The 27,235-nt window shown below is 39.5% G+C and overlaps 1 protein-coding gene across 4 annotated transcripts; it reads left to right on the top strand.

The window, feature by feature from the left end:
• ZFP30 (ZFP30 zinc finger protein) lies at positions 1 to 27,235 on the top strand. 4 transcript variants are annotated; one of them, XM_053670534.1, is made up of 5 exons: positions 12 to 54; positions 6,213 to 6,299; positions 8,160 to 8,286; positions 11,368 to 11,463; positions 23,159 to 27,235. In XM_053670534.1, the coding sequence occupies exons 2-5, from the start codon at positions 6,291 to 6,293 to the stop codon at positions 24,508 to 24,510; spliced, it is 1,584 nt and encodes a 527-aa protein (XP_053526509.1). In that variant the 5' UTR covers positions 12 to 54; positions 6,213 to 6,290; the 3' UTR covers positions 24,511 to 27,235. The 4 variants fall into 4 exon arrangements, with proteins under 4 accessions (XP_053526511.1, XP_053526509.1, XP_053526508.1 ...); XM_053670533.1 differs by lacking the exon at positions 12 to 54 and adding an exon at positions 300 to 376; XM_053670535.1 differs by lacking the exon at positions 12 to 54 and adding an exon at positions 316 to 360.

The raw sequence follows: 27,235 nt of genomic DNA, 5'->3' as shown, positions 1-27,235 counted from the left end.
CCTCAATTCTTGGTTCTTGGGCGCACGGAGTCAGGAACTCAGTGGAAAAAAGCCGTAATGTATAGCTTTTCTGATCCCCCCTCCCCCACTTAGTTCCGATAGGGGAGCACGCCGGGATTATCGTCAATAGCACCGGTCACTCGCCGGGTCACTTTTGCAGGCCGGTGTCAACAGAACCGGACACCCTGGCTTTTCCGGCACCCGCTTCTCTGCCGTGCCTGCCGGGCCTGGTCGGAACCAGGAGGGCGGGTGGGAGGCATGCCCCTTTCTCCTGTGCCCCTGCGCACTCGGATAGAGGCGGGCGCTCTGCAGAATCCCGTGAGAATCCAGACTCGCGTGCTGGGCTTTCCTCGGAGCCAGGTGTGGCCTGAGTTCGGTAAGCCAGGCTCCGCTGCGGTCGGCGCTTTTCTGAAGAAAGCCAGCGCGGCGCCGGCAAGCCCTTGCGGCGGCCCGGGGGGTGGGTCCCGGAGCCTGCCGTTCCTCCCGAGTGAGGGTCGGCGGCGGTTCGGAGCCCGGGAGCGCGCCGGGTAAATTTCCTGCGGCGGCCGCGGCGCTCCGGCGGGTTTGCGCGCGCGTCCTGTTCTGCAGGTTGAGACCCTGAGGCCCTGCTCACCTCCATAAACGCCGCAGTTCCCCAGGCCCGGCTGTAAGAGAAGGCCGGAGAGGAGAGGTGGAACTCCGTAGTGAAGATCCCCGGCAGCATTTTGGAATTGGGTTTTGGGCGGGCCTCTGGGAGAATCCGCGGGACCGGAGAAACCGCGGTGGGCCAACCCGCAGAGGGGTGGGGGGCGGTGTTTGAACTCCTCCGAGAACTCGGATACCCGAGACCGCGGACCTTCTCCGCCCCGCTCTCGTTTTCTTTTGTGCGTACAGGTAGCGAGGATCGAGGGAGCGTGGAAGGTCCGTTTTCTTTGACCAAGTCAAAAAAAATCCTGGGATGTAATGAACCTGGTTTGCCGGTCTCCGGAGAAGGCCTTTTGAAGTGAAACGCATCGGGGCTGCACCTCTGAAAGCCGGGTTCTGTGTGACTGTGTGCTGCTTCTTTGTTTCTGTGAACAGCATTTGATTTTCAGGAAGCAGGACTTTCTGATTTCCTTCCCCTGAAATGTCCTGCTTAAGAGTTATCTCTTGGATTTGGGTCCTAGAATTTCCCTAGTAGTCAATGGCAGGGACTTAAGTAATGGACTCCTTTTTCTATTGTCCACCTACTTCCTTTGTACAGTTAACCATGTGCGGTGTATTCAGTTGCTCTGAGCAGTGTTTTTCCTAAGGATTCTCAGGACAAAAATACCTATTCTGTAAATTAATGCTCATCCTTTGGTTTCTACAGTGATTTGTTAATGAATAGTTTAGATATCTTTAATCATTCTAGAATAGGAGTGGGATTTTTTTTCTAAGGAAACTCGTAAAGTGGAAATTTTTGTTAACAGCTGGATATGATTAGAAGTTTGATAGCATGAGTTTGTTTTGTTTTGTTGATGTAAAAAAATCTAGACCTGTAGAGGATTTTATGAGGGGTTTTTTTTTGTTTTGGAGCCCAAGCTGTTGACATTTGCTGCAGAGCAAGATCTGAAGTGCTCCAGAGAATATCAGTTTTACAGCTTCTTGTAGACATTTGAAATTAAGGAGGGAATTTAAGGAAGATTATATGGAGGTGGAAGGAAGCAAGGCTCACTAGAAGGTGGTTATGTAATGGGGTGCAGCCAGGGCCCCCCCCCACAAAGAGGGGATTTGTAAAGAAGTGTAGGGTCCAGAACTCCGGGTGTCCAGGGAGAATAGGATATTTTCCCCTCCCAAGGCGAATCACCATGGGGGATGGGACACATGGAGCAGGGCCACTGACAGTCTGCACAGCAACAACTGGCCAACTTCATACCTGCTGTGCAAAAATGGTTATTTTGCATATCAATAGCAGGCTACCTAGGGAAATGGGCATGACTTTAACCGCTAATGTAAGTGGAAGGCAGTTCCCCTGGTTAAAGTGCCTCCATAAGAGCTTGGAGATAGTTTGTTCCAGCCACAGGGCCACCCCATCTTGGACTAACTGGCAGCCCAAAAAGGATGGAAATAGGGCAGCTCTAGCAGATATAGGTAAGTGTAGGAGGAGTCAGAAATGGGGTTGCAGAGGAAGATCCCTTTGGGATTTAAACCCTGGCAGGGCAGCCACGCTGGTTCTAACCACTTGGTTTTGAGGGCAGAGAGAGGACTCCCTTGCCCAATAGCCTTAGGAAGCAGGAAAGCAAGATGTAGCAGCCATGCAGAGCTCTCTCAGCAGTTCGGAAGAATGCAGGGGAGACAATGCAGGATGTGGGACAATAAGAGATCTTTTGGGAAGGAAAGGGGTGAAGGGACTCTTGCTGGTGGGCCACGTGGTTTTGGATTAAGAACTGGGGATGATGGCAACACTGCTGGTGGTGCTGGGCACCTCGGGAGGTCTGCCAGTCCACACGGATTCAGTAGTTCCTTTCCTTTGTGCCAAAATCTGACATTGAGAGCCACAATTTCTAGGAGCGGTGGGCAAAGAATCCATAGTGCTAGAGATCCTGGTCGAGGGGGCTTGTTTCCAAAACAGTATCTGGGTCCCCCCCCCCCATGGGTCCATTTGGTAACAGTTACATTTATTTCAAAGGTCTGTTAACCCAAAAGCACAGAAACAATGGACAGGGCTTGCTTAAGGCAAAGATAAATAAATTATTTACTAAAGAAGTTACAGGCCTGGGGCTTGACCTACCCTGTTAGGAATTTATGATCAGAACACCTGTGAGATTACTTTCCATAGAAGTGCTTTTTAGTTTATTTTCGACAGTTTAAAAATTGTGTATAATTAGGATGTGAAACATGTTTTGATGTGTGTATATATTGTGGAATGAAGTGATTAAACAATCAGCCTAATGTCTTCATCACCCATTGACCTTTTTTTTTTTTTTTTTTTTTGGTGTGGTAAGAATACTTAAGATCTGTTCTGAGCAAATTTCAAGTATATAACGCATATTTATTATCAGTAGTAAACATGCTGTACATTAGTGTTAGGTCAGAGTTGCTCAACAAACCAGATGGATGCAGTGAGCCAAGGAGCAGGGATTTTTAGCGGGAATAAGAGGGAAAGTGGAACCAACTTGGGGCGGTTGGGGAGCCAACCAAGGGAGGTTAGGACTCGCTCAGTTGTTCTCAGGGAAGGTTTTTTAAGCGCAAAAACCCAAGAAGGGTATCTGGTTAGGGTGTCAGAGTCTGATTGGCTAGAGCTGGTTGCTGGGTGCCGTTTCTGCGGACCGTTGTTCTTGATACATCTTGTCAGGCCCAAGTTAAAGTTGCATCCTGTTATGTCAGACAGGCTGACCCCAGACTCTAATCTTAGCCCAGCATCTGTTTGTCCTGGGTAGGGTCGGCAGGCAGCTTCCCACAGTACAGTTCCCACCTGGTGACTTTCCATTCCTCCTAGGCCTACCTAGGTCTGTCAGTGGATAAAAAATTACTAAAACTATGCTTTCCATAGTAGAAAGTCAGTAAATAATGTTTAAAGCTGAAAATTAAGAAGTAACAATATTGGAATGTTGTTCAAATGAATGGAGTTCAAGGGCTAAAAGGAATGGCTAAATAGGTAAAAGTTATTGCCTCTAGATTTGGAAGACAGGGAGAAAGGTAGCAGAGATGGAACTATTTGGCCTTATTGTCATAGTTCTTGCAGAGCTATTCATTTATGTTCAGGTATAAAGTAATAGAAAATTTCAAATTATGGTCACATGGGAGAGATTTTATAAAATCATAAGAGTTTTTAAAATATATTTTATTAATTATGCCATTAAAGTTGTTCTATTCCCCCTTCATTCCCCTCCACCCTGCACACCCCCTCCCCCACCATTCCCCCTCTTTAGTTTATGACCATGTGTCTCAAGTTCTTTAGATTCTGTATTTCCCCTACTATTCTTGCCCTACCCCCTATCTATTTTCTACCTACCATCTATGCTACTTATTCTCTGTACCTTCTCCCCCCTTCTCCTTTCCCACTCCCCTGTTGCTAACCCTCCATGTGATCTTCATTCTATGGTTTTGCTCCTGATCTAGTTGTCCTCTTAGTTTGCTTTTGTTTTAGGTGTGGTTGTTAATAACTGTGAGTTTGCTGTCCTTTCACTGTTCAATCTTTTTCACCTTCTTTTTCTTAGGTAAGTCCCTTTAACATTTCATAGAATAAGGGCTTGGTGATGATGAACTCCTTCAACTTGACCTTATCTGAGAAGCACTTTATCTGCCCTTCCATTCTAAATGAAAGCTTTGCTGGATAGATCAATCTTGGTTGTAGGTCTTTGGATTTCATGACTTGGAATACCTCTTTCCAGCCCCTTCTTGCCTGTAACGTGTCTTTTGAGAAATCTGCTGACAGTCTGATGGGAACTCCTTTGTAGGTGACTGTCTCCTTATCTCTTGCTGCTTCTAGGATTCTCTCCTTCATTTGAATCTTGGCTAATGTAATGATGATGTGCCTTGGTGTGTTCCTTCTTGAGTGCAACTTCTTTGGGACTCTCTGAGCTTCCTGGATTACCTGGAAGTCTATTTCCTTTGCCAGATTGGGGAAGTTCTCCTTTATTATTTTTTCAGATAAGTTTTCCACTCGTGGCTCTTTCTCTTCCCCTTCTGGTACCCCTATAATTTGGGTGTTGAAACGTTTGAAGATGTCCTGAAGGTTCCTAAGGCTCTCCTCATTTTTTTGAATTCTTGTCTCTTCATCCTTTTCTGTTTGGTCATTTTTTTCCTCCTTCTGGTCCACTTTTTTTATTTGAGTCCCAGTTTCCTTTTCATTACTATTGCTTTCCTGTGTATTTCCCTTCATTTCAATTAGTTTAGCCTTCATATGTTCCTCTAATTTGTGACTAAAATCAACCAGTTCTGTGAGAATCCTGATCACCATTGTTTTGAACTGTGCATCTGAAAGTTTGGCTATTTCTTGGTCGCTTAGGTTAATTGGCTCTGGGGCTCTGAGTTGTTCTTGAGCCATGTTTTGATCTGTTTGTGCCTGTTACGTATGAGGAGTGGAGCCTTAGTTGTTCACCAGGGTGGGGCCACCCAGGTCGCTGGTTTGTGATGCTGTATGTGGGGGTGGGGTCGAAGAGGGACAATAGCAGTCCCATCCCCTCTGTCACTTCCTGCCCCTGGGGCCTGCACGGTCTGTCTCACTGCTTGCTCCTTCACCGGTTTATCTGCGAGCAAATGTGTGACCGCGATCAGCCCTCAGTGGGTCTGCCTGCTTCTCCACACCTGGGATCCTCCCACAGCTGCTGGCACACCTGGGTCGCACGCCCCAGTCGGTCTGGTGGATCTTTCCTGCCCGACCCCACTCTGCTGCTGGCTTTGCCCCTGTTACCGGTTTGGCTGAAGGTTTAGTTGTTGTCAGACTTACATATAGTTCAATTTTCTGTGGTTTGGCTGCGTTTTTGTTGCTAAAATTTTGTTGTTTTTAAACTTAGTTGAGCAAGAAGGTGCAGTGCTTCCACCTACGCCTCCATCTTGCCGCAAGTCTAGGAGTATTTTTTTAATCCTCACTAGAGGATATACTTTTATTGATTAGTGAGGGAGCGAGGCATCGACCAGTTGCCTCCCATCTGTGCCCTGACTGGGAATCGAACCCACAACCTTTTGGTGCACAGGACCATGCTCCAGCCAGCTGAGCCACTTGGCCAGGGCTCTAGGAGGATTTAAAAATCCTGACTCCCAGGTCATACCCCAATAATTAAATCAGAATTTTGGGGGATTGTGGCAGGCATCAGTGTATTTTAAAAATCTGCAGGGGATTCCAATAATCCCCTGCACATTTAGGGAAATTTTTCGTATACTATTTTTTATATTCTGATTTAGGGAAGCCAACCAGATTCCTGAGTTTTAAGAGGAAGTTTTGGTTCAGATGCATATGCTCAGGGCAGGTATGGACAGCCCATGATTAGGCTCAGATCAGCCTCCCTTTTGTGAAGGACTACACGGACCCCTTCTTGCTGAAGTGTGTGGACATGCACTTTCATGCAGGAGAGTCTCTGCCCTTCATCTGTCTTTATGCGATTGATTTCCCTGTGCTTTGGGGGAGCTCATATATTTGTCTGAACTACCTCTTCCTCTCATAACTTGTATGTGTTTGGGGGGAGAGGTGAAAGTTTTGTATGGAGAAGTGGGTTTTAAAAATTTGGAGCTCTGAGGCAATTATGTTAAGGCTTCCATTCTTTCCCCAGCTCTAGCTTCAAGTGGCTTCTGCTTCTCCATTGAATGACCCGTAAGGAAAACTGACCAGTTCTTGCAACTCTGAAATCATGGCTCATGTAAGTTGGTGTTTCTCTATGAAATTTGGTAATTTTTTTTTCAAGTTTTATAAACATTCTCTGAAGCTTCTTAACAGAGCCCCATCCAACAGCTTCTTCCCAGTCTCTCTCATTCTAGTGAGGGGTGGAGCCCATCAGCCCAGGCCCCTCCTGTGTGTCCTCTCTTCTCCATCAATGTCCATGTGTAAAGTGAGCAATTACTCAGCATCTCCTGTATGTTTGATCTTTGTCTGGAGCAGAGATAAAACAGAAATGAGGTCCCTGTAGGGAGATACTTGATCTAAGACTCTTAGAACTAGAGAATACTTTAGCTCTATCTTAAAGAATTATAACATGAGCCACATGTAATTTTAAAATTTTGTAGTAGTTACACATTAAATGTTCCATGGAATTAGTGCCTTGTGCATGCAGTAAGAAACGTGTCAGTTTTATAAAAAGTATAGAGTAGGCCCTGGCTGGTATAGCTCAGTGGATTGAGCTCAGGTCTGCAAACCGGAGGGTCACGGTTTGATTCCCAGTCAGGGCACATGCCTGGGTTGCAGGCCAATTTCCTGCAGGCCAGTTCCCAGCAGGGAACACACTAGAGGCAACCATACATTGATGTTTCTCTCCCTCTCTCCTTCCCCTCTAAAGATAAATAAATAAAATCTTTTAAAAAAATAATATAAGCATTGGCTATTACTCAAAAATGAAACGTGCATAAAGAAAAATTTTTAAAAAGTATAGAGTAATGTGCAAGGCACTTATATAATCTTAAACATTTTAGTAGTCACATTTTAAAAAGTAAAAAGAAATGTACAATTTATTTTAATACTTTTTAAAGATTTTACTTATTTATTTTTAGAGAGAGGGGAAGGGAGGGAGAAAGAGAAGGAGACAAACATCAATGTGTGGTTGCCTCTTATGTGTCTCCTGCTGGGGACCCAGCTGGCAACCCAGACATGTGCCCTGACTGGGAATCGAACAGGTAACCCTTTGGGTCACAGGCCTGTGCTCAATCCAGAGCTACACGAGCCAGGGCTATTTTAATATTTTATTTAACCCAATATAACCAAAATATTATCATTTCAAAGTATGATCAGTATACACATTTTTGAAGTATTTTACATTCTTTTTTTTTTGAAGTCATCAGTATCTGGTGTGTGTTTTATATTTGCAGTACAACATGTGTCTAAGCATGTTGGACATTGTAGCTTTTTAGAGATTTTGTGTAATACAAATTTTAAACATAATTGGTTTTAAAGTGTAATCATTAAATAAGTTTAAGATCTATAAAATGGACTATTGTGTATCAAATTAGAAATATTCAATAAAGGATTTGTTATAATAAGGAAAAATGCTGATAGACTATAGTGATAAGGTTAGGTCTGAAAGATTCTTTGTATAGACTCTTTTTAAAAACAGATTATATGGTTCATCCGGGAAAAAGAATTCCATTAGTTTTTTTTTTTCTCTAATTCTTAAAGGAAAACAGCTTAGACTAAATCACATTTATTGAGAATTTTTTAGGCCCATGGTAAGCAGTGTCCTCATGAACACTTTCAATTAATTGGGAAATTTATATATATATATATATATATATATATATATATATATATATATATATATAATTAAGTATCCCACAGTACAGAGGGAGTTTTGCTGATAGCAGTGGTAGGCAAATTATAGCTTATGAATCCATATTTGATCCATGGCCTGTTTTTGTATAGTCAATAAGTTCATTATATTCTGAAAGAATTTTGTTTCATGGAGGGAAAATGGAAGGAAATGCAACAGAGACCATATGTGGTATTCAAAGCCTAAAATATTGGCCCTTTGCATAAATAATTTTACAAATAATATGTGGGTTTGTTATTTCAGGATTTGGTGATATTCAGAGATGTGGCTGTAGACTTTTCTCAGGAGGAATGGGAATGCCTGGACTCGTACCAGAGGAATTTGTACAGAGATGTGATATTAGAGAACTATAGCAACTTGGTGTCAGTGGGTAAGCTTACCTGTGTCAGATCATTCGGAAATTCACAAGGACTGATTTAGGGCTGTCTTTCTAAAAATTGCCAGGAAAATGGCAATAACACTACTTGAACAACAATATAAAATTACAAAATTTTAAAAAATGCTAATAGAAAAAAATTAAATAAATAAAATAAAATAATTAAAATGCCTGATCATCTGCTTCGTAGTTTGGGAATAGATACCTTCAGCTATTAAACTGTGAAATAGCACTTTCAGCTTCTTCCATAACTCACTGACCTTTACATCTTTTTTTGCCTTTTCTTTAATCGCTTCTCTTTAATGAGAGCTAAATGTAAATTCTTAGATACAGCAGAACCATTGTCAAAGAACTCCGGTTTCATGCTGCTGTGGCTAATCTATTACCCACTAACTCGCAGTGTAAGCAGGAAGACAGAAATGTCTGGCTCTGCATCCCTGTTGAGAAAAAGCCTGTATAATGTATGTGATGGTGGGTTGAATCAACTGTTAAAACTCAAGTAGACACCTTTTTATGACATTTTCAATTTAATTGATTTATGATTAATAGTTTAAAATACATGAACTTTGCATTTACCGTTGAATGAATATCCTGGCAGAAAACTAATTACTTTTAGGCAAAATACCAAAAAATAGAAAAATTGGTCACATATATGACCATTTCCACTATATATATATAGTACTTAGTGCATACTAAGTACTAGGGACTTATCCAAGCACTTTACGTTTATGAAATCAAATGTCACAAGAATCTTATTGGCAGACATTATTATTCTTTTTCAACAACTGAGAAAACAGGCCCTAGAGACTCAGGTGACAGCCATGATTTGAAACTAGTGCTCACAGCCATTAACGCCCCTGTAACAGATAGCCTGTATGGCTTTAAATTAAAATCATGTGAGACTTCCAGCCAAGATGGAGACGTAGGTAGACATATTGTGCTGCTTAGAACTACCAAAATGAGGACAACAATTCAGAAACAAAGTAACAACCAAAACTGAAAAAAAATTGAACTGTATGGAAGTCTGACAACCAAGGAGTTAAAATAGACACATTCGTCCAGACTGGTAGGCAGGGCAGAGTCGGGTGATGGATGAAGAGAGGGGTCTCCGCACAGGAAGCGGTGACACCAGGTGCGCAAATCACCCCAGGTGTAAAAGGTGGCACCGGGCAGACCCTGAGCACCAAGGCACGGTTTCCAGACCACGGGCATGGGGTGGCAAATGACACACCCAGCAGGGCAGCGATTGAGAAGCGGGGCACCATGCGCAAGGTGACTGGCTGACCAAGCAGCTGTCCCACATTTGTGCGCAGATAACTGGGGAGCGAGACAGATCGCACAACTCAAGGTCCTAGTGCCAGGAAATAAAGCCTCAAAACACCAGTTGAAAACACTTGTGGGGGTTAAAGCCCAGGGAGAAACTCCCACCCTCACAGGAAAGTTTGTTGGAGAAACCCACAGGGTCCTAGAACATACACAAGCCCATCCATACGTGAATCAGCACCTGAAAGGCCAGGTTTGCTTGGGGGAAGAGGTGGAAGGGACTGAGGTGCAACAGAGAGTGGAGTAAAGTGCCATTTTTTCCCCTCTTGGACCCGCCTCCATATATGGCGTCACAACCCAGCAACTTGGGTTGCCCCACCCTGGTGAACACCTAAGGCTCCTCCCCTCATATGTAACAGGTGCAAACAGACCAAAACATTATGGCTCAAGCAGAAAAACAGCTCAAAGTCCCAGAGTCAATACTTCTATGCGACAAAAATAGCCAACCTATCAGATGCACAGTTCAAAACACTAGTGATCAGGCTGCTCACAGAACTGGTTGATTTTAGTCACAAATTAGAGGAACAAATGAAGGCTAAACTAAGTGAAATGAAGGAAAATGCACAGGGAACCAATAATAATGGGAAGGAACCTGGGACTCAAATCAATGGAGTGGACCACAAGGAAGAAAGAAACAACCAAACAGAAAAGAATGAAGAAACAAAAATGCAAAAAAATGAGGAGAGGCTTAGGAACCTCCAGGACATCTTTAAACGTTCCAACATCCGAATTATAGGGGTACCAGAATGGGAAGAGGAAGAGCAACAAGTGGAAAACTTACTTGAACAAATAATAAAGGAGAACTTCACCAATCTGGCTAAGGAAATAGACTTCCAGGAAGTTCAGGAAGCTCAAAGAGTCCCAAAGAAGTTGTACCCAAAGAGGAATACACCAAGGCACATCATAATTACATTAGCCAAAATAAAAATGAAGGAGACAATCCTAGAAGCATTAAGAGATAAGGAGACAGTCACCTACAAAGGAGTTCCCATCAGACTGTCAGCTGATTTCTCAAAAGAGACCTTACAGGCAGAAAGGGGCTGGAAAGAAGTATTCCAACTCATGAAAGGCAAGGACCTACAACCAAGATTGCTCTATCCAGCAAAGCTTTCATTTAGAATGGAAGGACAGATAAAATGCTTCTCAGATAAGGTCAAGTTGAAGAAGTTCATCATCACCAAGCCCTTATTCTATGAAATGTTAAAGGGACTTATCTAAGAAAAAGAAGATAAAAACTAAAATGACAGCAAACTCACAATTACTAACAACCACACCTAAAATAAAAACAAACTAAGGAAACAAGTAGAACAGGAACAGAACCAGTGTAATGGAGATCACATGGAGGGTTAGCAACAGGGGAGTGGGAGGAGGAGGGGGGGAAAGGTGTAGAGAATAAGTAGCATAGATGGCAGGCAGAAAATAGACAGGGGGAGGGCAAAAATAGTATGGGAAATGTAAAAGCTAAAGAACTTAAGACCCATGGACATGAACTAAAGAGGGGGAATGTGGGAGGGAGAGGGTGTGCAGGGTGGAGGGGAATGAAGGGGGAAATGGGACAACTGTAATAACATAATCAATAAAATATATTTAAAAATAAAAAAATTATGTGATGTTTCTACCTCTTTATTCTTGTTAGTGTTTGTGATCCTGGAATAACTTCAATACAAATGTTTTTTAATCCCATTATTCTTAGTAGTTCTGCAGCTTGATGAAGTAAATACTTTCTTTATTATGTTTTCTTTTTCCATGCAGGATGTTCTATTTCTAAGCCAGATGTGATTACCCTATTAGAGGAAGGGAAAGAACCTTGGATGGTTGTAAGGGATGAGAAAAACAGATGGAGGCCAGGTGAGTGAGTGCTGAACAGGCAGAGGTAAGCCATTATGGCATGGCTGGGAGGAAAACATTACCCTTAGAAATCTGGAAAGAAAACTTAGATATTAACATGAGCCACCAAAGAAATTTTACCTTTACTTCCACTTACCATTTATTTCTTTACTCATATTTCCCTCTCATTTCCATCGGGGAAAACTTTCTTTCCTAATGACAACCATTTTACCTGTTGGGTGGGCCAAAAATTCCATGTAGTGTTTCCATAAAATAAAAAACAGGTTTTTCTTTTTCACCATTAACTATATTCGATATTTTGAATATGTGGGCTATCTCCTGCATGGCATAACATTGATTATTCTCAGTGTCTCGTTTGATCGCGATCAACTTCAGCTGGTCTACCCGACCAAGGAGCCACATTCTTTGCAAGAAAACTTTGCAAACCACTTCTGATACATTCAGTCAGTTACAGCACCTTCACTATACACTGCAAAAATCTATTTTTGCGTTTCAGTTGCATTTTTGCCTTTTTAAATGTACAGTTGCCTCCATTTTCACCCCACTATGCTCCCTGCCGTCCCATCTGTCCCCACCACCCTCGAACCCACCACCTTTGGATTTGTCCTTATGTCCTTCATACATGTTCCTTGGTGCCCCCCACCCTATCATCCCCCATTATCCCCTATTATCCCTCTCCTTCCTCCTCTCTGGTTACTGTCAGATTGTTCTTAATTTCAATAACTTTGGTTGTATTTTGCTTTCTTGTTTGTTTTGTTGATTAGGTCCCACTTATAGGTGAGATCACATGGTATTTCTCTTTCACTGCTTGGCTTGCTTCACTGAGCATAATGCTGTCCAGTTCTATCCATGTTGTTGCGAAGGGGAGGAGCTCCTTTCTTTCTGTTGCATAGTATTCCACTGTGTAAATTTACTGTAGTTTTTTTATCCACTCATTTACTGGTGGGCATTTAGGTTGTTTCCAGCACTTGGCTATTGTAAATTGTGCTGCTATGAACATTGGGGTGCACAGGTTCTTTTGAATTGAAGTTTTATGATTCTTAGGGTATAATACCAGCAGTGGAATTGCTGGGTTAAAAGGCAAAACCATTTTTAGTTTCCTGAGGAAATTTCATACTGTTTTCCACAGTAGTTACACCAGTCTGCGTTCACACCAACAGTGCACTAGGCTTCCCTTTTCTCCACAATCTCACCAGCACTTACTGTTTGTTGACTTGATTATGATGGCCATGCTGACTGGTGTGAAGTGGTGTTTCATAGTGGTTTTAATTTGCATCTCTCTGGTGGCTTGTGATGCCACTCATTCTTTCATGTGTCTATAGGCCCTCTGGATGTCCTCCTTGGAGAAGCATCTGTTCAAGTCCTTTGCCCATTTTTTAATTGCATTGTTTGACTTCCTGCTGTAGAGTAGTGTGAGTTCTTTATATATTTTGGAGATGAAACCCTTGCCTCAGGTATCATTGGCAAATATATTTTCCCATATGGTTTGTTCTCTTTTCATTTTACTGCTGTTTTCTTTAGCTGTGCAGAAGCTTTTTATTTTGATGAGGTCTCATTTGTTTATTCTTTCCTTTATGTTCCTTGTTCTAGGGGACATACTGGTAAAAATTTTGTTGCATGGAATATCTGAGATTTTCCTGCCTATGTTCTCCTCTAGGACTTTCATGGTGTCATGACTTATATTCAAGTCTTTTATCCACTTGAATTTATTTTTTTGTGTTGGTGTAAGTTGGTGATCAAGTTTCATTTTATTGCATATAGCTATCCAGATCTCCCAACACTATTTGTTGAAGAGGCTATTTTTATTCCATTTAGTGCTTCTGCCACCTTTGTTGAATATTAATTGACCATAGAGGCTTGGGTTTATTTCTGGTCTCTATTTTGTTCCACTGACCTATGTGTCTGTTCTTATGCCAGTACCCGACTGTTTTAATTACCATGGACTTGTAATATAGTTTAATGTCAGGTGTTGTGATCTCTCCTACTTTGTTCTTCTTTTTCAAAATTGCTGAGCTATTCAGGGTCATTTATGGTTCATATAAATGTTTTAAAAATATATTTTATTGATTATGCCATTATAGTTGTTCCATTCCCTCCCTTCATTCCCCTCCACCCTGCACACCCCCTCCCCCACCATTCCCCCCCTTTAGTTTATGTCCACATGTCTCAAGTTCTTTAGATTCTATATTTCCCCTGCTATTCTTGCCCTCCCCCCTATTTTCTATCTACCCTCTATGCTACTTATTTTCTGTACCTTCTCCCCCCTTCTCCTCCTCCCACTCCACTGTTGCTAACCCTCCATGTGATCTTCATTTCTATGGTTCCACTCCTGATCTAGCTGTCCTTTTGGTTTGCTTTCGTTTTAGGTATGGTTGTTAATAACTGTGAGTTTGCTGTCCTTTCACTGTTCATGTTTCTTTAACTTCTTTTTCTTTGATAAGTCCCTTTAACATTTCAAATAATAAGGGCTGGGTGATGATGAACTTCTTGATTTTGATCTTATCTGAGAAGCACTTTATCTGTCCTTCCATTCTAAATGAAAGCTTTGCTGGATAGATCAATCTTGGTTGTAGGTCTTTGAATTTCATGAGTTGGAATACTTCTTTCCAGCCCCTTTCTGCCTGTAAGATCTCTTTTGAGAAATCAGCTGACAGTCTGATGGGAACTCCTTTGTAGGTGACTGTCTCCTTATCTCTTGCTGCTTCTAGGATTCTCTCCTTCATTTCAGTCTTGGCTAATGTAATTATGATGTGCCTTGGTGTGTTCCTTCTTGGGTCCAACTTCTTTGGGACTCTCTGAGCTTCCTGGATTTCTTGGAAGTCTATTTCCTTTGCCAGATTGGTGAAGTTCTCCTTTATTATTTGTTCAAATAAGTTTTTCTCTTGCTCTTTCTCTTCCCCTTCTGGTACCCCTATAATTCAAATGTTGGAGTGTTTCAAGATGTCCTAGAGGACATCTCCTAAGCCTCTCCTCATTTTTTAAAATTCTTGTTTCTTCATATTTTTCTGTTTGGTCATTTTTTTCTTCCTTCTGGTCCACTGCCTTGATTTGAGTCCCAGTTTCCTTTCCATCACTATTGGTTTCCTGTGCATTTCCATTCATTTCAATTAGTTTAGCCTGCATTTGTTCCTCTAATTTGTGACTAAAATCAACCAGTTCTGTGAGGATCCTGATCACCAGTGTTTTGAACTGTGCATCTGAAAGTTTGGCTATTTTTTCATAGCTTAGAGTTATCAGCTCTTGGGCTTTGAGTTCTTCTTGAGCCATGTTTTGGTCTGTTTGCGCCTGTTATGTATGAGGAGTGGAGCCTTAGGTGGTCGCCAGGGCAGAGCCACCCTGCTTGCTGGGTTGCGATGCTGTATTTGGGGACGGGGTCAAAGAGGGTCAATGGCAGTCCCCTTTGCTGCTTCCTGCCACTGGGGCCTCGCTCCTTCTCCTGGTTTATCTGTGCGAGAGTGTGTGACCGTGGTCAGCCTGCTGCCTTGCACCCTCACTGGGTCTGCCCATAGCAACTCCACACCTGGGATCCATATAGTTCAGTTTTCTGTGTTTTGGCTGCATTTTTTGTTATTAAAACTTTGTTGTCTTTAAACTGGGTTGTGCAAGAAGGCACAATGTTTCCACCTACACCTCCATCTTGGTGGAAGTCCAGTTCATATAAATTTTTTAAATGTTTTTTCTATATCTGTGAAATATATCATTGGTATTTTAATAGAGCTTGCATTGAATCTCTAAATTGTTTTGGGTAGTATGGACATTTTGATGATGTTCATTCTTCCAAAACATGAACATTGTATATGGTTCTATTTGTGTCTTCCTGTCTTAATTTCTTTCTTCAGTGATGTATAGTTTTCTGAGTACAAGTCTTTTACTTCCTTGGTTAGATTTATTTCTACATTCTTTATTTTTCTTATTGCTATATCAAATAGGATTTTTTTCCTGATTTGTGATTTTGATATTTCAGTGTTAGTGTACAAGAATTCCTTTGATTTCTAAGTATTGACTTTGTATCCCTCTGTTTTGCCAAATTCACTTATTAGGTTGAGTAGCTCATTGGTGGAGTTTGTAGGATTTTCTATGTACACTGTCATGTCATCTGCAAACAATGACAGTTTTTCTTCTTTTCCAATTTGGATGCCTTTTATTTCTTTTTCTTGTCTGATCATTGTGGCTAGGACTTCCAATACTATGTTGAATAGAAGTGGTGAAAGCAGACATCCTTGTCTTGTTCCTGATCTTAGTAGGAAGACTTTTAGTTTTTGCCCATTGAATATGATGTTTGCTGTAGGTTTCTTAAATGTTGAAGTATGTTGAAGTATGCTCCCTCCGCTCCCACTTTGCTGAGTGGTTTATCATAAATGGGTGCTGTACCTTATCAAATGCTTTCTCTGCATCTATTGACATGATCATGTGATTTTTTTGTTTTTCCTTTGTTAATGTGATGTATTATGTTTATTGATGGGCAATATTCTGCCATCCTTGCATCCCTGGGATGAACCCCACTTGATCATGGTGTATGTTCTTTTTAATGTATTGGTGGATATGGTTTGCCAGTGCACTTTTACCTTTTTTGAAATATTAAACATAATATGCACAAAATCTTGCTTGTTTTCTTCCATCTTCACTGTTAAAATGACTACACAAAAATTCACCTATTTTGATGTTTTTTAAAAATGCATGCTGATATGATGATAGCTATCACAATACAATCTAGCAAAGTTGTTTTGAATGCCGTTAAAAGACAACTAAGTACTATTATAGTCACCTCATGGCAAACAAACAAACTAACAAACTTTTTGGCCAACCCAATATTACATATATTTCTTCATTGCCTTCTTTTCATGGCATTGTAGTAGGAAAGTCAAGCAAAAACACAAACAAATGGATTACCAAATACCATGAAGTGATTAAGTATTATTAACAAAAGTGAGTAGAGTAAGAATGTGGATAATTATGATGGGCGAATGGGGTAATTTTGGATAGGATGGTTATGGGAGAGGAACCAATTGGGAGAGGCTACAACTTATCAAAGATGGAATCATTTGAGCATCTATACACATAACTGCAATGAGTTATAAAATATGCTTAATTTCATAAATTTTAATGATAGTAACAGCAGAGTGTTCACCACTAGGAACTACTGGAGAAATAACTTATTGGAAAACATAAATTTAAAAGATATAAAGCATTTATAACCGCCTTCCTTACTATAAGAACTATTCTTTCTTTGTTGTTGTTGTTAGGCAGTATAGAGCTTTATTGGGGTTTGCACACCAGGCAAGGTTCTCCAGTCCACAAAGTGGAGCCGAAGAAGCTGCTCACAAGCAGGGAATGTGGTGGGGTTTTATTTTGGTTGGCTCTCTCTTCGTGGGAGCTGGGGATTGGTCCCCTTTGAACAAAGCGGCAATATATCATTGGTGGTTCTTCTCGGGCTCAGTTTGCTTTGAGGCAAAGCTGGAGGCTTTGGCTCCCTGGTTGACGTCAGCCGTCTTTTCCTTCTGGGTTGTAGTTCAACTACCATTTTGTCCTACCCTGCCCATCCTGACAGGTTCAATTAACTGATTTATTGTCTTTAAGATTTCAGAAATAGGAAAAATATCAGTAAAATTTACAATAAATTATTCATATATAGACACACACACCGTACACACTGACACACATGTTTCCTTCCAGAGAAGCACTTGTTGATCATCTACCACATCCCACTGGTTGTGAGACACATAGGACGAACGGTAGATACACGTGTCCTACATTAGAGGTTGACAGGCTTCTATAGAGACCTACATCGCAAGCACTTTAAGTTTTGTTAGCCACACGGTGTCTGTTAAAAGGACTCAGTTCTGTGTTGAGGCTGGGAGGCAGCCATTGACCCAGCATCAGTAAGTGTGGCTGTTTCCCAGTAAAACTATTTATGGACACTGCGATGTAAATTTCACACAATTGCCACATGCCCTGAGATACTCTTTTTTTGAATTTTCCCCAACTGTTAAAAATGTAAGATCCTTCTTAGCTCACTGGCCCACAGGCTGGAGGCCCTTCTCGTTCAGGTGACTGGGGGAAGGACTGAAAGCGGAACCCCGACCTATAGGTGAGACACAGGACCCAGTCCCAAGAAGAGGGATCAACAAATGCTAAGGTGCTGAGGCTGGAAGGAGCCGGATACGCTTCGGGGAGGAAGGACCCACGTGGCTGAAGGGCGGCTCCAGTGCAGGGGAGCACGGCAGTAAGCACTGGGGGCCGTGTGAGCCTCAAGAAGAGACAGAGCACCGACTCTTGAGTTCAGCACAAGGCTGCCTGGAAGCATTAAGGGAAGATGAGCCCTTGATCCAGTTTATATTTTGAAAAGATTCCTCGGTGCGCTGCTACATGCAGAGCAGAGCCTGGAGCTCTGGAAGAATGATGATGAAGGGAAGGAGAGCAGAGGGAGAGGGGGCTGTCCAGACTCCCAGAAGAACGGGTCTGGTCTGGCGGGGGGCTGTGACAGCGGAGCTGGACTGGACCTGAGAGACTGAGGGGGGGCCCACAGGGAGCTCTGAGAGATGCAGAGCGGGTGAGTGGATAAGCAGTACCGTGCATCTCACGTTCACATCCGCCTGTGGGTCCGAACTGCCGGGGGCGCTGTGCCGGTTGGGGCATCGGGGTACAGCCATCCTGGAGCTCCCATTCTGTAGGCTCGGAGAGGTCAAGCCCCTGGCGTTGGGTCCCCCGACCAACACCTGTGTCCCGCCCTCACTGACACCCTTCCTTTGGACAGGGATGTTTAACCTCTGACCTCCGCTTCCCCTCAACCACTCCCCATCTCCACATGGGGCCTTAAGAAAGTATATATCCAACGTACTTGACCCTTAGAAGGGGAAACTGAAGCCTGAGGTGAAGGGGAGCCCCAAACCGTCCCCCTTTCCAGCCACTGTCCAGCACGTGTGAAAAGACCCCGACCCCTCCCCCGCCCGCAGACCCAGAGGTTTACCTAGAGAGGAAGGCTTCGCCGTGCTGTGGATGGCTCACTGTCCCACCACAGGGGTCCCCGTGGAAAGCACCAGCGTTAAAATCCAGAGCCCGCCGCTCCCGCCTCACACAATGTTTGTCCCACCTAGCCGGCTACGTTCGTTAGGGGCACTCTATAAGAACTATTCTTATAGTAAGGAATGTTTTTCTTAAAAAAAGCGTTCAGTGAATAAATTAAGAATGATAGAATATTGCCATTTTGGAAACTATTATGAGCTATTGGACAAAGGCATTGAACATCAATGCTGATAGCATCACAAAAGAGACAATCAGCATTATATTTCCTCTAGTGTAAGGACACAGTATCACATAGGAATTAACTTTGCCAACAAAACTGACCTTATGTCTGATCAAGGTTCTAGAGCCAATTACCAATTAATGGGAAAAAGAAGAACATGTTTTACTATACTTGATAATATTGTCAGCAAAATTCAGAATATGGGAAAAGCTACAGGGCCAAAAAGAGTTTCATTAACAAATAAATTACAAGAGAAATCAAAAGATAGCGGAAGAACCTATAGATTAAAAAAAGATATGCTCTATGGCCTTTTGATCAATTATGAGTTTAGAGATAATTAAAAGTGTGACTTTTGATGATTTAAGAATTGTTTATTTTTTAGGTTTGGATAATGGTATTATGATTATGTTTAAAAAAATTTTTTTAGAGATAAATTCTGAAAGAGGTACAAAAATAGTTTAATTTGCCCTGGCTGGTGTAGCTCAGTGGATTGAGCACAGGCCTGCAAACCAAACAACTGCAGTTCGATTCCCAGTCAGGGCACATGCCTGGGTTGCAGGCCAGTTTCCAGCAGGGGACACACGAGAGGCCATACATTGATATTTCTCTCCCTCTCTCCTTCCCTTCCCCTCTAAAGATAAATAAATAAAATCTTTTTAAAAATCTATTTCTTAAAAAAAATAGTTTAATTTGTGGAATCTGCTTTAAATACTGTGAGCAGCATAGGCCAGGATTTGGCTTGGGTTGGTGATTATTAAGGTTTGTTCATAGATACAAAGATGTTTATTATACTATTCTGTCCGTTTTTGCAATGTTAGTAATGCTCTTGTAATAAAGTTTTGTTTTAAAGTTATTAGAAGATAAAAGGAGAAAGAAATGAGAGATGTGGCAGTGAAAATAAGTATACACAACTTGGAGAGCTTGCCATGAAGCAGATATGGGATATTGGAAATGTATATTAAGATGTGAGGTATTAGAACATATTTATAGGCTGAAGGGAATAATTCCAAAGAGAGGAAAATTGATGGAGTAGAGAAAGGATAGTTTTTTTAAGCAATGGCCTTAGTAGATAAGATTAGGAACCAATTTATGGAGGAAAACTATGCATTTAGTAAGGATATGATTATAGGGTTAGTTAGATAATGTGGTGAAGAGAAGAATTGTATTTTTCTTTCAGTTGCTTCTAATTTCTTGGTGAAATAAGCAGTAAGATTACTATCAAAATGTGAGGATTATTTAGTAATTTTTTGGAATTCAGTATGGACTATTTAGTATTTGATCACTATAGATTCTCAGAAGTACAATTCTGTGGTCATAGGGTTTTAACTTTTATAGATCTCTTAATGCATTAACCCTAGTGTTAATGTGACTAAAAACACATCTGTCATAAATATTTTGTATCCCATACCATACTGTATCACCAAAAAAAAGTGATTACAAAAAGTATTAATTTTATGACTGGGGAATTTGCCTCTCAGTTGCTTTTTAATTAAAGCTGATATGCTGCAAATGGAAATAACATTTCTCCTTTTATATTGATCTGAGGTGGGCTAATATTTTGGTTTCATGTAGCCCTTGATTTGGTAGAATTCACACTAGTATTGGTTTATCAATCTTAAATAGTTAAATATTTTACATATATCTTGGAGTTTGGAATATTAAAGTTTCCTGCCATAGGGGAGTCTTTTAATGCCAGCCTTTTGTTTCAACATAGGTCCAGTCTACTCCTTATTGATTACATCACACAAAGAGTGCATGAGCTATTACTTGTATTTTTAGTTTATAGAACCTCTTATGAGGTTCTAGAATATGAACCTCAAGATGCTTGTGAAGCAGTCTGAGTACAGAGTCTTTGATTTTTGTTTCTCATTAATCTTTACTATTGTCTCAGTCATGTCTACTTCAATAACAATGTAGTGTTCATCTGTGGCCAGTACTTTCAAAACAATCAACTCAGTTTTCATAGAAAAATGGTTGTCTTTTGCTGCTTGCAGGGATAATTACTCACATAAACAAACTTGGGAACAAACGTTGGCTGAGTTTTTGTTAAGATTACAGCTCAGCTCTTTGTAGAGTAGTCTCCTAGGTAAGAAGTGTCAACATGCCAAGGTCTTGATCTGGCATTTCACTTAAGTTGGGTTCACTATATGTCTTCTGGAAATAATCAGTTTGTCTTTAATCAAAACCTCCACATTTAGTTAGGTAAGTTTTATAACTTATGCTACTTTTTTATGAGTAATTATGAAAATTTTGTTCTGTTTATTTGTACATTGTTTGCTATATTCCATTACTTTTTCTATTGTTTAATGTTTCCTATGTCCATTTATATGGGCTTTTATGCTGTGAACACTTTCTCATTTTTGTTTTTTTAAGGTTTTATTTATTCATTTTTGGAGAGAGGGGAAGGGAAGGAGAAAGAGATGAAGAGAAACATCAGTGTGTGTTTGCCTTTTGTGCACCCCTTATTGGAGACCTGGCCCACAACCCTGGCATGTGCCCTGATTGGGATTTGAATGAGTGACCCTTTGGTTCTCAGGCCCATACTTAATCCACTGAGCCTCACCAACCAGGGCTCATTTTTCTTATAAATCTTATGACTATTTAATTTGACTTTGACACTAATTTTTTGATTTCTGATTTTCAATTTATAATTTGCAAGTAAATTCTTTGAAATTACCACCTTATTTTAAGAACATTATTCATACATTTATAACTGCCCCTTACTACTGTTATGACTACCTATTCATCATTTTATATATCATTTGTATCATATTTATCTTAATGATGCCCTGAATTGACTTTTTCCCCAAAATTCTGACAACATTTTTATAATGATGTATTGCTGGCTTGGCTAGGGAGATAGAGACACAGAGATGATAGGGGTGGGCATAGGGGATGCTTTTCCTACACATAATTTAAATCATTGCTACCTTTTAATATCTTCTTAGTATATCCTTTTAAAGTAAACTTATTGAACTATAAGTGCATACAAATATACAGAAATTATAAGCATGCAGCTCACTGAATTTTTTACAAGGTGATCACACATAGAATCATATTCAGATTCAGAAAAAGCTTTGCTAGTATATCACAAGCTTCCTCCTAACTCCTTGCCATTCTTTCTCACTAAAATTGACCACTATCCTGACTTTTAAGAACTCTGTAGATTAATTTTACTTTTTTCAGGCTTTATAAAAATGCAGTCATACAGTATATATTCTTTTATGTCTGGCTTTGTTAACTCATTATTATGTTTGTGAGATTGATTCAAGTTATGTGCACTTATAGATTATTTTTGTTGCTGGACAGTATTGTGTTATATCAGTATGTCAAAATTAGCAATTCTTTTGTTGATGAACATTTCTTTCCAATTTGAGCAAATTAAAAATAATGTTTCTGTGTTTTGAATTTTTTAAACTATTCTATTTGAAAAGTATTGAACACTTACTGCAAAAATGTTGAGAAAATTTGTAACATAATTATACATAGTTATATAAACTCGATGAAAATAAGTAGAACCTTTCACTACTTTGGTTGTGAAAGCAGAAGAATGTTTACTCATGACCATGCAAAGTAGAAAGTGAGCTGCATTAACAATATCTGCAAGTGAAAGTAGAGAGGCAGTTGGAAGGATAATCACTTGTAAAGAAATCACCATTTCCCATGTTTATATTTGACTGAGATAGATTAGATGGACTTTTGTTTTCCATCTCTATTGGAAATGGTGAAAAAAAATATTTAACCAATCTAGTAATGTGCAAAAATGAAGGCAAGGCAACATGTGCAATAACTTTTACATAATTATGAGAATTTAATTAATAGTCACTATGTTCTATGGATTTGTTATTCAATGATAATTGAAAGATTGTTTCTGCCCTCAGGGAGATTTGAGATAAGAAAATTAAAACTGAGTTCATAAATATGTTACAACAAAATTGAAAAAGGTGTTAAGCAAGAAACAAGTTACTGGGATAGAAAAGGAAGGATATAAATTAGTTGAAATCATCAGAAATAATATTTTTTAACATGATAGCTAAAGGATGAAAGGAACCCAACCAGCTGAAGAACCCAACTCAGTGTTCCTAGGAATTTTAATAACCAGAGGAAATCTCTAGGAAATGGAAGGATCATGACATAGGAGTAAAGGGACAGTCAGTGTTTTGAAATATGGTAAACAGCAGCCATGCTATTCATGGTAAGGTGTTTGTACATTATTATAATTGAAAGAAACCATTAAAAATTTCAGGTACAGAATTTCAAACTTTGAATCCTGACAATCTGGTGTTACCATTTTCTTTATTCCCCTTAACTTTCTTCAACTTAAATAATTATTTTGGAGGTTTTTTATCTATTTACTTCAACTGGGCTTTATTTTATTGTAAAGTTTTTATTTGCTTACTTGTTTACTTTTTCTAGAATAAGAAAATAGCATGCATTTATCCTTTTTTTCAGATTTGGAATCCAAATTATTTCAAAAGGATATTTATGAAATGAATTTGTCACAGTGGGATATAATGGAAAACATTAGAAGTTATGGCCTGGAAGCCTTCTTTTTCAGAAAAAAATGTGAATATAAAAAGTTTGAGGGGCAAAAAGGTCCTCAGAAGGGATATTTCAGGCAAGTGGAAAAAACCACCTCTGAAAAAAGACCCACTTGCAGAAAACTTAAATCTCTGACTTTATATGAGAGAATTCATAATAGAGAGAAACCTTATGAATGTGGGGAATGTGGAAAAGCTTTTAGAGTACGCCAACAACTTACTTTTCATCAGAGGATTCATACTGGTGAGAAACCCTATGAATGTAAAGAATGTGGTAAAACCTTTAGACAGTGTGCTCACCTTAGTCGACATCAGAGAATTCATACTTCTGACAAACTCCTTGAATGTAAGAAATGTGGAAAGATCTTTACATGTAGTGCAGATCTTCGAGTACATCAGAGAATTCATATTGGTGAGAAGCCCTACGAATGTAAAGAATGTGGGAAGTCCTTTAGAGTACGAGGACAACTTAATCTCCATCAGAGAATTCATACTGGTGAGAAACCCTATGAATGTAAGGAATGTGGAAAGACCTTTAGACAGTATGCACACCTTACTCGACATCAAAGACTTAATATTGCTGAGAAGTGCTATGAATGTAAGGAATGTGGGCAGGCTTTTTTGTGTAGTACAGGCCTTAGAATACATCACAAACTTCATACTGGTGAAAAACCTTATGAATGTAAGGATTGTGGGAAGGCCTTTAGAGTAAGGCAACAGCTTACTCTCCATCAGAGAATTCATACTGGTGAGAAACCCTATGATTGTAAGGACTGTGGGAAGACCTTTAGCCGTGGCTATCATCTAACCCTCCATCAGAGAATTCATACTGGAGAGAAACCTTATGAATGTAAAGAATGTCAGAAGTTTTTTCGTCGTTACTCAGAACTTATTTCACATCAGGGTATTCATATTGGAGAGAAACCCTATGATTGTAAGGAATGTGGGAAAGCATTTAGACTGTTCTCACAACTTACTCAACATCAGAGTATTCATTTTGGTGAGAAGCCTTATAAATGTAAAGAATGTGAGAAGACTTTTAGACTGTTCTCACAACTTACTCAACATCAGAGTATTCATACTGGTGAGAAACCTTATGACTGTAAGGAATGTGGAAAGGCCTTTAGACTTCATTCATCACTTATTCAACATCAGAGGATTCATTCTGGTGAGAAACCATACAATTGTAAAGAATGTATGAAGGCATTCAGACAACACTCACACCTTACTTACCATCAGCGAGTTCATAATGTAACTAAATAATTATAAGAAAGCCTTTCATTCTGAATTTTATGTTAGGGAACATTGGAAAATAAATTTTAGAGGAAAGTTTTTGAATGTTAGGATTCCTTTTACTTCATGCTTACAGCTAACTTAAGAGGTTTTATTTTGAAGGATATGTCCATGAATATGAGGAAGCTGTTTATCACCATTTAAATTAGTTAAACTTTAGGAAATTTATTCTAGAAAGAAAATCTTTTTAAGGAGTGAATGTGGGAAAGAAGTTGATGTGGTAATATCCTTTAGTGGAGAATTTTGCAACACGTGAAATTAATGGAACTAGGCAGGATTCTCAGTAGAGGTTAAGAACATTAGGTGAAATGTTGATAGGAACTTCATTGCGAGTATGTAGACCAGACTGATATCTGAACCCCCTGACTAATTTTAACCTCATCAAAAATATGACAAAATATCTTAATGAGGTAAAATAAGACATCTTGCCAAAAAATATTGAAACTGACTCTAAATAAGCAGCAAGATCTAACTCCCAGTTTAGAGAAAAGTTAGGGAGTGGAAGAACAAATTACATGATGCAAAAAGAGAGCATTTAGATCTAAAATATGGGTAATTCTGTAAGAGGGATTCCCTGGCTTCTCAACCAATAAAATGGCATTGAAGAAAATGAAAAAGTAATTGCTTAGCTATTAGGAGCCTTAACAGGTGTATGAACCAAATGTATTTAACATTGAGAAGTTACATTTTTGTTGAATGATTAATAGCACTGTGTTTATGTAAAAAATGACTCACGTTTATATAGGCAAGATGATACAATGTCTGGAATTTTCTTTAAAATGCTCACAGACAAGAGGTTGGATAACAAGTTTGTCAAAATAGTGGTAAGATGAGTGTCTTGGGTACACAGTTATTGTATATTTGGTTTTGCTATTTCCTCTATTTTTATGTATTTAAAATGTTGTATAATATTCTTTAAAAGGTAAAATTATGCAGTGTTATTACCAGTTTGAAGTGAAATTTTTTTAGTGAATGACTGTTTTAAATGCCTATATATTAGAAATTGTGGATGTTACCAAAGCTCTAAGCAGTGGGATATTAAATATGTTATAATGTATTTGGGAAATTAAAGAATGAGGGTCCAGATTTTACCTGTAGGAATAACTAACTTATTCCTGTATCTGTTCTAGTTCCTGTCCCATTGTACTTCATATATACCATATTTTTAAAGAATGAGTAAAAGCAATTACCACTAAATGTGGAGACTGATGGAATAGACAATTGCTAGCAATGTGTAGACCACTCAGAATTGAGCTATTAAAAACTTGAAGTGTAAATAAAACAAATTTTGTCACCAGAGGAATGAAACAGAATAAACTAAAAAACTAATCTTTCTAAAAAAACAAACAAAAAAACTTGAAGTGTGGCTGGTTCAAATTAAAATGTTGTTAAGTGTAAAATACACATGGGGTATTGAAGACCTACTTAAAAAAGAATGCAATATATCAATTTCTCAGCATTTATCTGCTGTGATGTGGAAGCAGTGATATAGTCAGTGGATAACATTGGTATATAAAACAGAATCCGATTCAAGTGTGTTTCTGCTTCCAAGTAGCACGTTTTTATACTGAGGTCTTCTTGGTTTTACCCTGAGTCATGCTGAGGTTTTTTATTCCTTCATAAATGGTGGCTTGTGTGTACAGCTGAATCGTTTTCTTAGATTATTTTTAGCCTGTAGACATTTTGGGATCCAAAAACACCTCTCTCATTCTGTACTCTTTCTGTCTTGTTCAACTTTGTATTGCTTCAAGTAGTACAGTACTCTTATAAACTGTTTTCTATGTGTGTTATTAGGGTTCACACAATTAGACAAAGGGTCAATAATATCTTCTTTGTATTGGGCTCACTATGAGGCTGCTGTGAAAAAATAACTTTAAAATTATTAGGAGGCCTGTTGTCTCACAGAAAGGGTAAAAGTTGGCTTCATGTTTACTCTAAGGCTGCATTTTCATGAAAGAACCATATAGTTGATTGTTTTCCCTCTTCGGGGGCTTTTATACCTTTGGGGACATTTTGTTACTTGGAAACAGTCATACAACTCACTATATTCCCCTGAAATTGTATTTAAAACATGTACCAATTTGTATAACAAATACAATGTGTGGGGTTTTTTTACTCTCTTAATATGATGGATTATCTTCATAGATTTTCAGATATTGATCAATTCTGGAATAAAGTCCATTTGTTTATAATGTGTACAGTTGACCCTTGAACATGAAAGTTCAGGAAGCTGATCTCCTATCAGTTGAAAATTTGTGTATAACTTTTGACTCCATCAAAACTTAACTATTAAAAAAAAACTTAACTATTATTAGCCTACTACTGAAAGTCAGTAGTCATACTGAAAATATAAACAGTTTATTAATGTATATTATGGATGTTATATGTGTTATATACTATATTCAAGTCTCAGCCAGAGAGAAAAAATGTTAGGAATATCATAAGGAAGAGAAAATACACTTACAGTGCTGTTCTGTATTTAGTGATACCATAAATTTACATCATCTGCAAAGTGAATTGTCAGTACATACCTAAGTATTGTCTTGTATGATACAAACAATGTAGATGTTACACATTTCACTACATATTAAAAATAAAAAGAAGCCCTGGCTGGTGTAGCTCAGTGGATTGAGCGTGGGTCTGCAAACCAAACAACCGCGGTTCGATTCCCAGTCAGGGCACATGCCTAGGTTGG

This window comes from Artibeus jamaicensis, unplaced genomic scaffold (assembly GCF_021234435.1).
Source record: "Artibeus jamaicensis isolate MK-2021 breed Jamaican fruit bat unplaced genomic scaffold, CSHL_Jam_final contig_589, whole genome shotgun sequence".
Lineage (NCBI taxonomy): Eukaryota > Metazoa > Chordata > Mammalia > Chiroptera > Phyllostomidae > Artibeus > Artibeus jamaicensis.
The sequence above is the reverse complement of the archived record's forward strand: the minus strand, read 5'-3'. Positions and strand labels throughout refer to the sequence as shown.